The sequence below is a fragment of the Betta splendens genome, chromosome 5 (genome assembly GCF_900634795.4).
Source record: "Betta splendens chromosome 5, fBetSpl5.4, whole genome shotgun sequence".
In the NCBI taxonomy this organism is placed as follows: domain Eukaryota; kingdom Metazoa; phylum Chordata; class Actinopteri; order Anabantiformes; family Osphronemidae; genus Betta; species Betta splendens.
Window position 1 is genome coordinate 7,156,189 of NC_040885.2, and position 13,074 is coordinate 7,169,262.

At 47.1% G+C, this 13,074-nt stretch overlaps 1 protein-coding gene across 5 annotated transcripts in view; it reads right to left on the reverse strand.

The window, feature by feature from the left end:
* celf4 (CUGBP, Elav-like family member 4) overlaps positions 1 to 13,074 on the reverse strand; it is a 66,165-nt gene that overhangs the window by 35,490 nt on the left and 17,601 nt on the right. For all 5 annotated transcript variants that reach the window (XM_029152024.3, XM_029152023.3, XM_029152022.3 and 2 more), the window contains exon 2: positions 11,383 to 11,465. In XM_029152024.3, the coding sequence (XP_029007857.1) occupies positions 11,383 to 11,465 (83 nt within the window). The remainder of the gene's footprint in view (positions 1 to 11,382; positions 11,466 to 13,074) is intronic.

The following is a 13,074-nucleotide window of genomic DNA, read 5'->3' on the forward strand; positions in this document are numbered from 1 at the left end:
TTATTCAAAGTTTCCAGGGAGCATCAGTGGAAAGGTTGTTTACTTATAGTCTTCGCAAATATGCTAACAAGCTGTCTTAACGTACAAACCGTCCTATCACACGCGCGCACACCTTGCGGATCGCTTTGGACGCCCCCCTCACACACACATACTCCACCCCCCACTCGTGCACACATTCCCATTTCGGTGATGACGCTGCATTCCGGTGCTGTGCGAGCGCGGTGAATGTCACAGCGCTTTGTCAAATATGTAGACCGTGTTAAAACACACACGGGCGCCCTGAAAAACGAGTTACGTGGGGGTGGGAGGGTGCGGAAAACAAACATCATCTGACAAGTTTGTGGCACATTCGGTTCAGACAGTGCGATTCCCTCTGGTTCTGAGAGAGTGGTAGCGAGGAGCGGAAGTGTGGGAGAAGAGGCCGGGTTGGGAGGGTGAACTCTGTCGGAGCAATTGTTCCTCCATGTAGAAAGGTGACAAAGGAATGGAGGGTGGAGTGAGAGGAGACAAAGGGCTGCAAGAGGCGCTACACGAGCGAGGCTTTAAATACGTTAGACTGCTTTAAATCTCAGAGTCAGAATTCTTCTTGCTGGCTAAATAATGTCAGTACACGGGTTAGGAAACAGGTTCAGCCCGACTTACAACACTATTCCCATGATGCATCTGTTTTGATCAAGTTTTACGCTTCACGAAATCCCGTTTTTTAAGTCAACACGAGGCTGCGGTGACCTGAGTTAGTGAATTAAAAGGCCCGATAGTGTGGTCCATCGCGGATACAAAACCACACGTGACCAGAAAGTGTCCTCCGGGGACAAACGTACACTAAGGGAGAAAAACAACAACAGGGAGGGCTTTACTTCAAAGCCCGCTTGATTTCGCTAACTCAGACTGCTAACGCTGCACATTAGCTTCAGATAAACTTTAAAAACCCGACCCTGTGGGTTTCCCCCCGTTTCAAAAGCAAGTTTCCACTTCTTTTTTTTTGTTTATTGTGCAAATTTGATTGTTCCTGTTGTTTTTGTAGTCTATACCAATTCGCCCCTAACCACCGATTGTCTGACTGTGTAGACGTTAGCTGCAGGTACAGTAGCTACTGTAGCAACACATCAACTAACAATGTACTGTATGTTTAAAGAGGGAAACAGCTCCACCTCCTACTCAACAGGAACTCTGTGTCTTTTACTCCTTGGGGTAAATTCTTTTCGTTTTGTTTTTATATAGTTTATATAATTTACCACTTAACTTCGTCTCATTGCCTCAAATCGTGCCATGTAGAGCAAAGAGATCTGTTCAGGGCCTGTAATTAGAGAACTGATGATTACAGCTTTCTTTCCCGACTAAATATCTGACTTTGCTGTACAACCCTTTTATGAATATGGCATTATGAAAGTTTTTATAGTTGGTTTCAGGCGATTTGTTGAGGAAGATTATTGGGCGGCTTAATACAAAAGATTTAATAGTCACTTCACACATGTCTTTATTAAAAATACTTCACCTAACCCTGAACAAAGATCAGATTCTGGACCTGAATTTGTGCTGGTCTACTGGATCCATTCATTCAAAAAACTATGATTATTTCGTGAAGTCATTACGCTTGCAACAAAAATGTAATTGAGTTTGCCCATTGCATAAGAGTTGATTTGGCTCCTCACTATATACAGATATGCAGAGACTCACAAACACTATAATACACAATGTGCTGGTTGGAGCTGATGCTTCCAGCTGTGGCACATCGGGTCATACAGTAATGAAGGCTTGTTGCACATCGTGTGGCAATGTGGACAAACACTGATTCTGCTTCCTCCCCCAACCACTCGTCTGCACACACACACACACACACACACACAGAAACACTTAAGATGGTGAGTCAGGCCGACACTCGTCCTGTGTCTCATAGACATAAACACTTCCCCAGCAGAGTCGCCCCTGCCAGGTTATATGCAGGGACAGAGTGTTCTGAGTTACAGCACAGTGCAGCCAGCACCATACAGAGTCCATAAAGCATGATGGATGGCCTATCATCATTTACCTCTTTGGTGACTTCTCAATGCTGTCACACCCCACCAAGCACATGCAAGTGAGGTGAGACACATCAAAACAGACAGCCGAGCACAGGCCGGGCATAATGACCCAAACACAAAAAGGCAAAGCAGACAAAATGATGCTAAAACGAGGATTACAGAGAACGACAGGGTGAAGGAGAAAGAGAAGAAGAGCACGGACAGAGAGACAGATGAGGGAGCGTGTTTGATGTTTGCCAGAATTAATGCACGGTCGGTCACAGGAACCGAACCGTTGCCTGTCCCTTCTCTCCTTTGATGACTGCGCCCCGCACACGTAGGGGCTGTATTTAGAGCATGCAAAATCTAACGTCGCTTCCACTCTTCTCTCCGCGCAACAGCAACGGGAGCAGGAAGTGGAACAGAGAGAAGAGAGAGCGAGAGAGAGAGAGAGAGAGAGAGAGAGAGAGAGGAAGAGGGAGAGGAGCAGATGCAGTGAGATGGCACATCAATAGTTTACATGTCAACGCGGGTGCGATATTAACAATGTGAACAAGGAAAAGGAGAAGTGTGTATGTGTGTGTGTGTGTGTCAGGGAGTCTGTTGCGGTTAAAACAGTAAATAATTTCCATTAGAGTGAGTGCGGCCGGGAGCCGGAGGGGCCACAGACCGTACTGGACCGGGACGTGAAGCGTTGTGCGCATTGTGATGAAGCACAAATTTGGCTCTTGTTCTATTTAAACCCTGCCTTTCACTGACAGTGTCTCAGCCACGCGTGTCATATATTGGTTATTTAAAGGGACCATCCAGTTATTTAATATTACATTACATTAATAATAAGAATACAATAAAAACACAATTTAAAAAATAGTTGGTTCAAACAGACTAGATGTCTAAAGGTCTATTAATACATGCAGGTTTAAGCTGAGATGAACTGACGACATCTTTCTGGGACACAAAGTGGCTCTTAAATTGTGAAATATTTATTTATCTAACACAGCGTTTCTCAAATAGTGGGGTGCACCCGGCTGGGGGCTGCACATACGAAGTGCAGATAACGAACTACGGAAAAGTATTGAACTGGGATAAAAAGAAAGGCAGATGGAGATATTGAGACAAACTTAAGTCTCAAGACCAGGAAATATGACGAATCATCCTATTCCAAACACAAAAAAAAATGCCAAAAACTACATGAACACAGATCTATGTTGGACCGCTCAGAACTATATACAGTAGCTTGCAGACGCTCACATTACCCACACGCCGTGAAAGCATCACTTAGATTTGATTTTGAAAGACAGAATGCTGGCGGAAAATGTTCCCACCAGACTTTTGGTTTGCCTTCATACAGTACAAACAGAAAGACAGAAAGCATGAGAGAGGTGGAAAGAACAGCCGGTAGGGGTGGAGCGGCAATGATGGGGGGGTGGGGGGCTGCATCTCCGGACACCGGCTATTGATCGCCACCCGGCACACATCACCACAACTTTCGCAAATTGCTATTGAGAAGTGACCTGTAATGCAATTACTGGCCAATCCGGGGCCTGGGCTGCCATCAATTATTAAAAGCTGCCTGAGTCGCGGCCTGATATCCCGCCTCAGCTGGTGCGTTGTCATTATCACATCTGCCGGCCACCGGCTCGCCAGCTGCCGCGGCCGCGGCTGCAACGAGATTTCCGGGCGCCGCTTCCTTCTCTGTCGAACGTATCGTACAAAACGGGGCCAAACGAAGAAATTGAAATTGTTGTATTATATATTCCAGTAGCTTGACTCAAGGTGAGGTGGCGAAGGTCACGCGGTAAAATTGGTTTCGGTCTTTTCTCTGCACGCTGCTGTTGAGCGTGAGAATAGTATTTACAGAGGAGTAAAACTCCTTTATGAAAACTGTTAGTTTCTGATTTATAACAACTTTCAGACGTGGAAAAACAACATTAATATTGCAGCGTGGCTCTGCACCAGGTTGTGGTTTTAAAAATGTTCAGCGCCGTAGTCGATGCGAGCAACAAAATCAATGGCTACCTATAACCTGCTTCGTCTCCCTGTCTTCTAATCATTCTCTGTATAGTCCCAGTTTGCTCCAGTTAGAGCAGCTCTGCTGTAATCACCTATATGCTCCTCAGCCTCCACCATCGTGGGCATGATGAAGGAAGACAGAGTAAACAGCAGCACGAGCGGTGCATGGTAATTGTCCTTTGCTTTGAACTGACACAATCATTTTTCTTTTAGTTGTTCTCATTATAAAAGCGCTTGTTCGAAGCGGGCCCCTATTTATTTCTTTATTTTCTGAAGTTATTGTGAAATAATTTATTTGTTATCTGTCTTAACGCCAACATAGCACTTTCAAATGCTGATAATAGAGCAATGTGTTATCCAGAGAGCAACCGCAACATACACTTTGAAACACTTAAGCACTTTGGTTTTAAAGTTGTATAGGACTATTTCAGAAACCCACTGATGCCTAACATGCATTTTGAATGATTTCCCACCAAAGGCTCAGCCGTGCAAACAAATATAGGACATGACTCATCGCTTTGTGCCAATTATTCGTAAAAAAATGAAAATTTCTTAATAGGAGAAGTTTTACGGAGCGACGGGAAATCTCAGCATCTAAACCGCTTCTGAGTATGTGTGAACCTTTAGCTTCTGGGTGGAATTGCAGGAGAAGCAGATGAACATAAGCGTGAGCGTAAGTACGTGAGCGATGAACATGTCTGTGCAGAAGTGCTGCTGAATTCTCTGGGTGAACAACAGTGGGACCATATTTGTCAGATGAGGCCACGTGTCAGCAGTTTATCATGAAGCATAAGGTTCAGGTTAGTGGACATTTACTCAGGAAAATGCTGGACATTCAGCACACGTTACAGCAACGTTTATTGCACTTTGGAGGATTTCGTCGAGTAAAAGGAAAACCTTTGATTGATGGAAAGGGTTAATGAGGCTTCGTTATGAAAAGCAGAGTGTTGACAGCTTCGTGGTGCAGTGAAATCTGCAGGAGCCCTGTAAACCGTGGGGGAACTTATGGAACGTCTGAATGAAAGGGTTTTGTGGTGTTTTAAAGCCTCCGCCCGTCTGGCACAGACTGTGTAGGAGACGCGGGAGTGGAGCGGAGCAGTTAAGCTTCACTAATGCATGACAGAAAGAAAAGGTATAAAGTGTGGACCGTAACATCCTCCAACGATCAATGAAACAACACTGTAACAGATAAATTATGCTGTGGGCGTGACTGATTTATTGCATTTTATAGTTGTAGTTATCTGTTCTGTGTGCGTTTAACGCGTGCGGTAAATTAGCTAAACAGACTGCGATAAAAAGGCCAGACAACAGTACGTGAAGTGCACGTGTACGTGCACAGGGAGACGAGGTGACGTACAGCAGCAGGACGCGCCTATTCAGACAGAAAAAGGCCTGAGCGGGCAGAATATTTCAAAGCAGCCACTGTGGAGTGAGGCAGAGTCGACACAGCGGCGGCAGCGGGAGGAGGTAAAACTATGACTGCGAGATACAGGCAATGACAGAATATCACAACCAGCTCATGGAGATACTTAAATCTGGAACTGGTGGCTGAAAGCGGGCGGGGACGGGTCGGGGCGCCGCTGGTGGAGCTCAAACGGGCCGGGCAGAATCAGGGAGAACCAATAATGGTGCCTTTTAGCCCGGGCTCCTCAATTCTGGCTGGCTGAGGACTTCATTTTCTTTGTAAACAACACAAAAAAACATTAAAGGGCTATTTGAAATTATAATAAGCGTATTTTTAAGCAAATACACTAGGGATTCCTGGCCAAAACCCCAGAGTCTCCCTTTTAAATAAGATTATCATCAAAAAGCGATTTTGCATACTCTGTCACATGATACCACAGCATAAAGGTGCATAATTCCCCATATGGGTCATCAATCTATTGGCCCAGCGGGTAACACGCACCACTTGTGAAATTAGGTGGATTACTGGACTAAAGTGAAGTGCTGCCTGCAGACAGATGAATCTCTCTCATTTGTACAATCTGTTCAAACTCCGCTTGGCAACGGGAGGTTGTAACATCAGGCCTAGAGCACAATGATAATGGGCGCATTCAGGACTTTATATGACAAAAGATGGCGTGTAGGCCTGTAATGATTTTTGTTACAGTTACGGCTCCATTCATGCTCCAATCCTTTAAGGGTTTTAAACCCCATAAAAAGATTTTACAAAATAATACAATGGCTGCATACGGAAATGAGAACACTACAACTATATTCATATATGTTCAACATCAAAGGCTTTAATTGTGTTGCTCTTAAAATGTGGTGGAAGACGGTGCATGGAGAATTAAAAAGGGGAGAAGCCGAGAGACAAGCTTTCACTAAAATGTAGAACTGTGGTATTTCCAACATCACAGAGATGTTTTAGATGTGGTTCACTCATCTGCACTTTGAATGGATTACGCTGATGGCATGAGACCAAACTGACAAGACATACAGTAAATCAGTCAATTAAAGCAAACCCGCTGGCGTTAATCTGCTGCTGGGGGAGCACCCACTATTTCTGCGAGACTAGACTTACCACAAGGTTCTGGAGCTGAGGGGATTTGCTCCCATTCAGCTCCAGGAGTATTAGTGAGGAAGGTCACCGGTGACGACGATAGCATCTGGCTGATGGTCAAACATACTGGCTGGACTTGAAGTCAGTGTCTGAAGTGGCTGCTTCAGCTCAAAAGCAAGGAAGATTACTTGTCTCTTTAGTAATAAAGTGTTTATACTGTATGTATTATTACAAAACATTGGTTTTGATGCTGCTTCTGGTTTAAATTTTAATTGCAGACAGATTTAGACTGTGGACATTTTTGGTTTGGACACTGGATACTGTTTGTTCTGTCGTTGAGCTGATGACCACCACTAAAGCAGTAAAACAGTCTATACTGTAGTTTGACAAAAAACATAGACTTTCTTAAAGTTTACATATTTTAGTCATTGGTGCTGCGTCGCTCCTTCTTCTGCATCCCTCCACCGGTCCGTCAGCGACCGTGGATGCATTAATTGGAGCGCGTTCTGTGGTTTTCTTTGGGATAAGGGTGATTAGGATGGTTGATGAGGTGATGGCCCCGGGAGAGGGGGGGCCGCTTTCAGCTCCAGGGCCTGCAGCATTATTCATGTGGAAGCGCGGGCATGCACACTGCAAAACCAATCTAAAGCTGGGACCCGGAGCAAAGCACCGTACTTGTGCATGCTAAGGGGGGAGCAAATCAAAACTGAGCACCCCCCCCCACCCCCACAAACACCCACCCACTTCACCTGGGGAGCCCGGCAGCTATCGACCAATGAGGGCGACTTATTGGAAAAAAAGCTGCCATGAAACTGGGTCGCGGGAGCCAATCAATGCCATGGATTTCTTGGCCCTGGCATTATCTCAACTAAGACAAGGGGGGGGGGGGCACAAATCAGTCAGGGTGGAGGCACCTCAGTTTTAACACTCCACCCACTTCCTCCAAGTTGCCTTGATCAAACTATTCCTCCTTTCTTCCCTCCTGCTATTCATTTGCTTTCCCATCCTTTCTGCTGTTTGTTTGCCCCTGGGCCGAAAACTGTGCGTGTGCGTGTGTGTGTGTGTGTGTGTGTGTGTGTGTGTGTGTGTGTGCACTCTGAAATGACGCATTGATTCTCAGTGCTCTATTTTCTCATCTGGCTCACTATTACAGTGCGAGTCAATCAACGCCGTATTTCTCTCTCTCTCTCTCTCTCTCGCTCGCTCTCTCTCTCTCTCTCTCTCTCTCTCTCTCTCTCTCCCCCTTTCTCTCTTTCTGTGACTATCAGAGTATCGTGTTGTTGAATGGAAGTGTTTACGAGGTGTGAGCGTTGTCTCGCCGTCACAGGAGCAGGGTTGTGAGTGTGAGCGCGCGCGTTTTGAGTCTCACCGTTGCCTTTTTGTGCGTTTGTATTCGATTCCTACCGCCGAACGCCGTTTCAAGCGGCGCACGCTTTGCGTTTGTGTGCGCCGCGTAAGACCCTGCATCCGACATCAGTGCATCTGAGAGAACACAGTCGGTTTCCATCTCTGTGCGCATGCGTGCGCGGGAGGGAAGGTTCGCTGCCGGGTATTCGTGCCAGCGCATGCTGTGCAGCTCCACCCTGTGACCCACACGTGCACGCGAGAGCCACACACACACACACACACACACACACACACACACACACACACACACACACACACACACACACACACACACACACACACACACACACGGCGGCGCGTTCTCCCACTCACAGGGACTTTTTGCCAGAATCAATAGGCTTTTTAAAGCACCCGCTGTAGTACAACTCGGAAACTGGAAAGTGGAGCACGAACGTCCAGGCCTCAACGCACCCCGCTTTAGACCCCACTCCCATCACTCGCCCCCAAAAAAAGCACAACAAACAAAATCCTAACACAATTTTGTAATATTTAACACAACCCTGCTGTACTTACTGTAGTTGAAACTGCACCTGAACATCAATATTTCTCTCATGCATGAGAACAAAATCCCCTCCACAAATTCAAGACGCTATAGAACATTATTACAAAAATGAATATTAATATATATTGCACATGGCTATTCTGTTGCTTTAAAATAAACGCTAATGAAGACTTATTGTTCCTGTAAAATAAACCCTGTGCGGCTGCATACTGTTGGAAACAATAAAAAAAATCTCGTAATATGATTAATAGTGTGTAATAAAAGCTCATGTGGATCAGAGGCAGTGACCTTTCGGGTGGGTATCAATCCTTGTTTAGCTCTTTTTTGCTTAACGTGCCCTGGAGCCTCTTAGGCCCCGGCCCTCGGCACACAGGGCCTCCTTCGTCTTCTTGAGACTCCACAGAGTCTAGCGGCCTCCCTTTATACCCTATCGGTTTAATATTCAAACATAAAGACTTGCTCCTAATGCAGCAGAACTGCTTTCAGTTGATTTAATCTGCAACTTATCCTCCATCGTCATAATCCTGTGTACCTGCACTTGCCGACGCTATAATGGAATGAGGGATGTGAAAACAATTTGCCATCCATCACAAGTAGTTCAATGTCAGTGTCGCTTTAACATCAGTACTTTTTCGCTTGTCGCTTGTTTACCCAGAGTCTCTCCTGACACTGCAGGCGCTCACATAAACACACACGTACACACAAGGCAGCCGTTAGTACTTTGACTGAGCTACAGCAACAGCCTACAGCCATGCTTACAGGGCATTTCCACTAGGAAGCCAAATCCCCTCTTCTCTCGGCTCACCTGGCAGCGAAAGAAAACTTTTTAAATGTAAGGGCGTTGTGGAGCAACTTTGACGATAAAAAGCGCATCAGGCCGCGTAGTGAAGGGGAAAGAGGCTTTAAGGGGGGGAAAAAGGGATTTCATTTGCAGGGTTTTGCTTGTGTTGGGCTGCGAGTGGCGGATTGATGAAGGATGGAAGGACAGGGAGAAGGCGGCGGGTAAAAAAAAAAAAAAAAAACAACCCGGAGATACGCGGTTGAGGGGCAGCGGTGCACCATAAAACGTCCCGCTGCCTCTTCCAGGGCCGAGCCCTCGCTCTGTTTTTAATGAACTCATTTATTCTGTTTTGCTGGCTTTTCTTTCACCGGCAACAAAGGACGGGCTCCTGGTCGGCCTCCCTCAACGCTCCGCTTCAGGGTTTGTTGAGCATCTAGGTCTGTCCTGTGGCATTACCTTTGTTTACTTAACGCTCGCCATCGATCACATGCAAACCTGAGCCCGTCGTCCGCCGGCAAAGGCATCGATAATGAGCATCTCCTTCTAAAAGTGCGTTGATTGCAAGTGACAGATTTAATTTATTTGCTGTAATGCATCACTATAGACAGTGAGAGGCCATATACAGTCTCTTTACCCTAAAGATGTGAGGACAGGAAGGTTGTTTGTGCCTGTATTTTCTGGTCTGTGTCAAACAATTGCAACAAAGGCAGAAACATCAATCGTCAGTACAGTTTGTGAGAACACAAAATCGCATTCTGGTTTTGGCCAAATATTTAATCTCTCCCTCTTTCCCTCTGTCTCTATCGCTCCCTCCCTCTTTCTTTCTGAATAATATGCCACTGGGAAAGGAGGAAAAAAAAAAAACGAGAGCACGGATCCCCACTCCTCCGCTCTTCTCGGCTGCACGTCTGTGATGTCATAATCACTCACATCAAAGGCTGCGCGCTCAACACGGCGACTGTCAGCTTCCCTGGAGGCGTCATTAAAAACGAACAGAGCAAACTGAGCCACGCCTGACAGAGACGCATCAAAACTTCCTGACGTGCATGCACTCACGCACGCACGCACGCACGCATGCACACGCACGCACATGCATGCACGCACGCATGCACACACGCACGCACACACACACACACACACACACACGCACACACGCACACACACACACACACATGCACACACGCATGCACGCACGTGCGCACACACACACACACACACACACACACACACACACACACACACAGACACACACACACAGACACACACACACACACACACACACACACACACACACACACACACACACACAGGATGGAATTAATATAACCCAACGGAAGCGCATGGTAAAGGCACACAAATATGTAATTATTAAATCACTGAAAAGCTCATGATGATGTCACGCACGCAGATAACTGAACCTCTATACGTCTCCCTCATTCTAGCGTGAATAGACTCGGAGCATTTATACAAACAAGTTGCTTCCAGCTGCATTGTACATGCGAGCGGTAACTTCCATCTGTCGCCACGATTTGCTGTTGTGATGTGTCGTGATGTGCGTTCATGACTCACACTCGTGTTGCTGCCGGTCGAGTGTATGATGCAAAACGTGCACATACATTTACAAATAGCCTTTCCTCCCACCCACCTGCTTTTCATCCCTTTGCTGTCTATCTGCCGCACGCCTGCCCACACACACACACACACACGCACGCACGCACGCACGCACGCACGCACGCACGCACGCACGCACGCACGCACGCACGCACGCACGCACGCACGCACGCACACACACACACACACACACACACACACACACACACACACACACACGCTCATTTACACGTACTGGAGGAAGGACTATAAATAGTACGACTATGATGCGATGCTCTCTGTGGTTTCTCCCTATGGGTTTGTGTTTGTGACTGTCAAAGGGAAGAGAGGGGGAGGCGGGGTGAGGCAGAGAGCAGCAGAGGAAGAGGAGGGATGTTTAAAAGAGTGAAGTCAGTCTGGTGCACAGCCAGTAATAAACAGCACATGGCAGAAATGATGAGCCTCCTTTGATTTGAGATGAATATAAGACATTGCGTTTGAAAGACGAGCATCTGTGTCGTGTGTGTGTGTGTTCCTGTAGGATTTCGCCTCTGGGTCGACGCGGCGTTCCTCGTGTGCGACTTACCCCTGGCAGGGTCTTCTGCTCGTGCAATGCATTCTGGGCTTTCAGGGCCGACTCTCTGGCACAGTAGGTGAGAAAGGCACAGCCTGAAATACAGCAGGAGAGACAAATTTGATTAAGTTACGCAAACTGGGGAAGGAGGAGGCGGCTGCGAATGAGGGTTGGGGGGGTGTCTGGGGTGTGTGTGCGTGTGTGTGTGTGTGGGGGGGGGGTTCTGGGTGGGGGGCTGTACCAATCATAGGCAAACAGTCAAAACACGCACAAGCACACGCGTGGAGAGGAACGCACCGGGCGAGCCTGCAGCGATGGGAAGTGTGTGTGTGTGTTTGTGACAATAAGCAAACGGAACGTTCCTGTGAACAAGAAAGACAAGAAATAAGAGTGGGGGGGGGCAAAATTGAGGCTTGGTACATGCGATCGTTTGTTCGCGGTGTCGCGTGAGAGCCAGGCTGCCGACGGAGCACATCAAATCTGACTGCGCTCTCTCCGCCTGGCAGTCTGGAATAGCAGTTATCCATTCGTCCATCGCACTCTTTTGGCTGCTGTGACAGGGATAGACATTTCCCTGACAGCTTCTCTCTCTCTCTCTCTCTCTGTGCTCGCTCTCCCCTCCCTCCATTTCTCCGTCTCCATATGTTCCGAGGCTACCCACAATCCTCAGTTTTGCTAGCACCTGGGCTGACATGTGGGGGAGGAAGGAAGTTGGAGACGCAGTGTGCGAGGAGAACCAGGAGGCCGGGGGGGGGGTGTAAGCAGTTCCCTCGCCCCCCCCCCCCCACCCCCCCACCAACACCACCACCACCACGCTGACAGTGAGGCGCACTCCACTGTCAGAGAGCTGACAAACTGTCAATCCGCAGATCAAGGCTAATGATTCGCGTGCTTGACAGTTTAATAAAACGATTACAAAGACAATTCTACAATAGGCTGCACTGACACAATTCAATTTCTGGAGACGCAGGTGTGTTTCGGTTGTTTGTTCTGGTGAAGACGCTGCAAAAAATTGAGCTAAAGAGCGGAAACATTCAGTTGAAATAAAGTCATTCAAAACGAGTAAAAGTAAAACAATCCATGGGGATAATTGAACAACAACAATTATTAGATATTTTAGTCAACACAAAAAAGGCTTATTGTTATTGAAGGACTCAAACCCTCCCACTAAAACCCATGGAGCTCCAACCCCCTCCAGTGAATCTTGCAGGGTTCACATACTGCGTATAGGAGCCACACGCCTCCTGCTTCCCGGCTCCACGTCTTTAACCCCGACTTGTCCTGATGTTGGTGTTTTTAATTAACGAGCCTCTCTCTCATTAGGCCGAGTGGGAGCCGGCTCCTGACAGCTTGGCGAGCTCGCCGTCCTCCCCGGGCTCGTCGTGTTAGCGCTACATGTCGGCGCCGTCCCGCGGGAGACGCACGCGGGCCGCTGCTCCGCACTCGTGACACTCATTTCCTTTGTTTCCGCTCCTGACACACAACTCACAGCTTCCAGTGTTCGTCAGTGCAGAAGACTGGAAACCCGAGATCAGTGGTGGGCGAGTTGCAGAAATCATTTTTTTAAAAATGATTTATTAAAAAAGAGTTAAAATTATTAATTAGAGTCGTATGTTCTTACTCAAATCTTTACTATGTGCACTTTATGTACTGTATTGTAAATTTTATACTGCAAAGTGACTAAATTGATGAAAAAAGATGGTT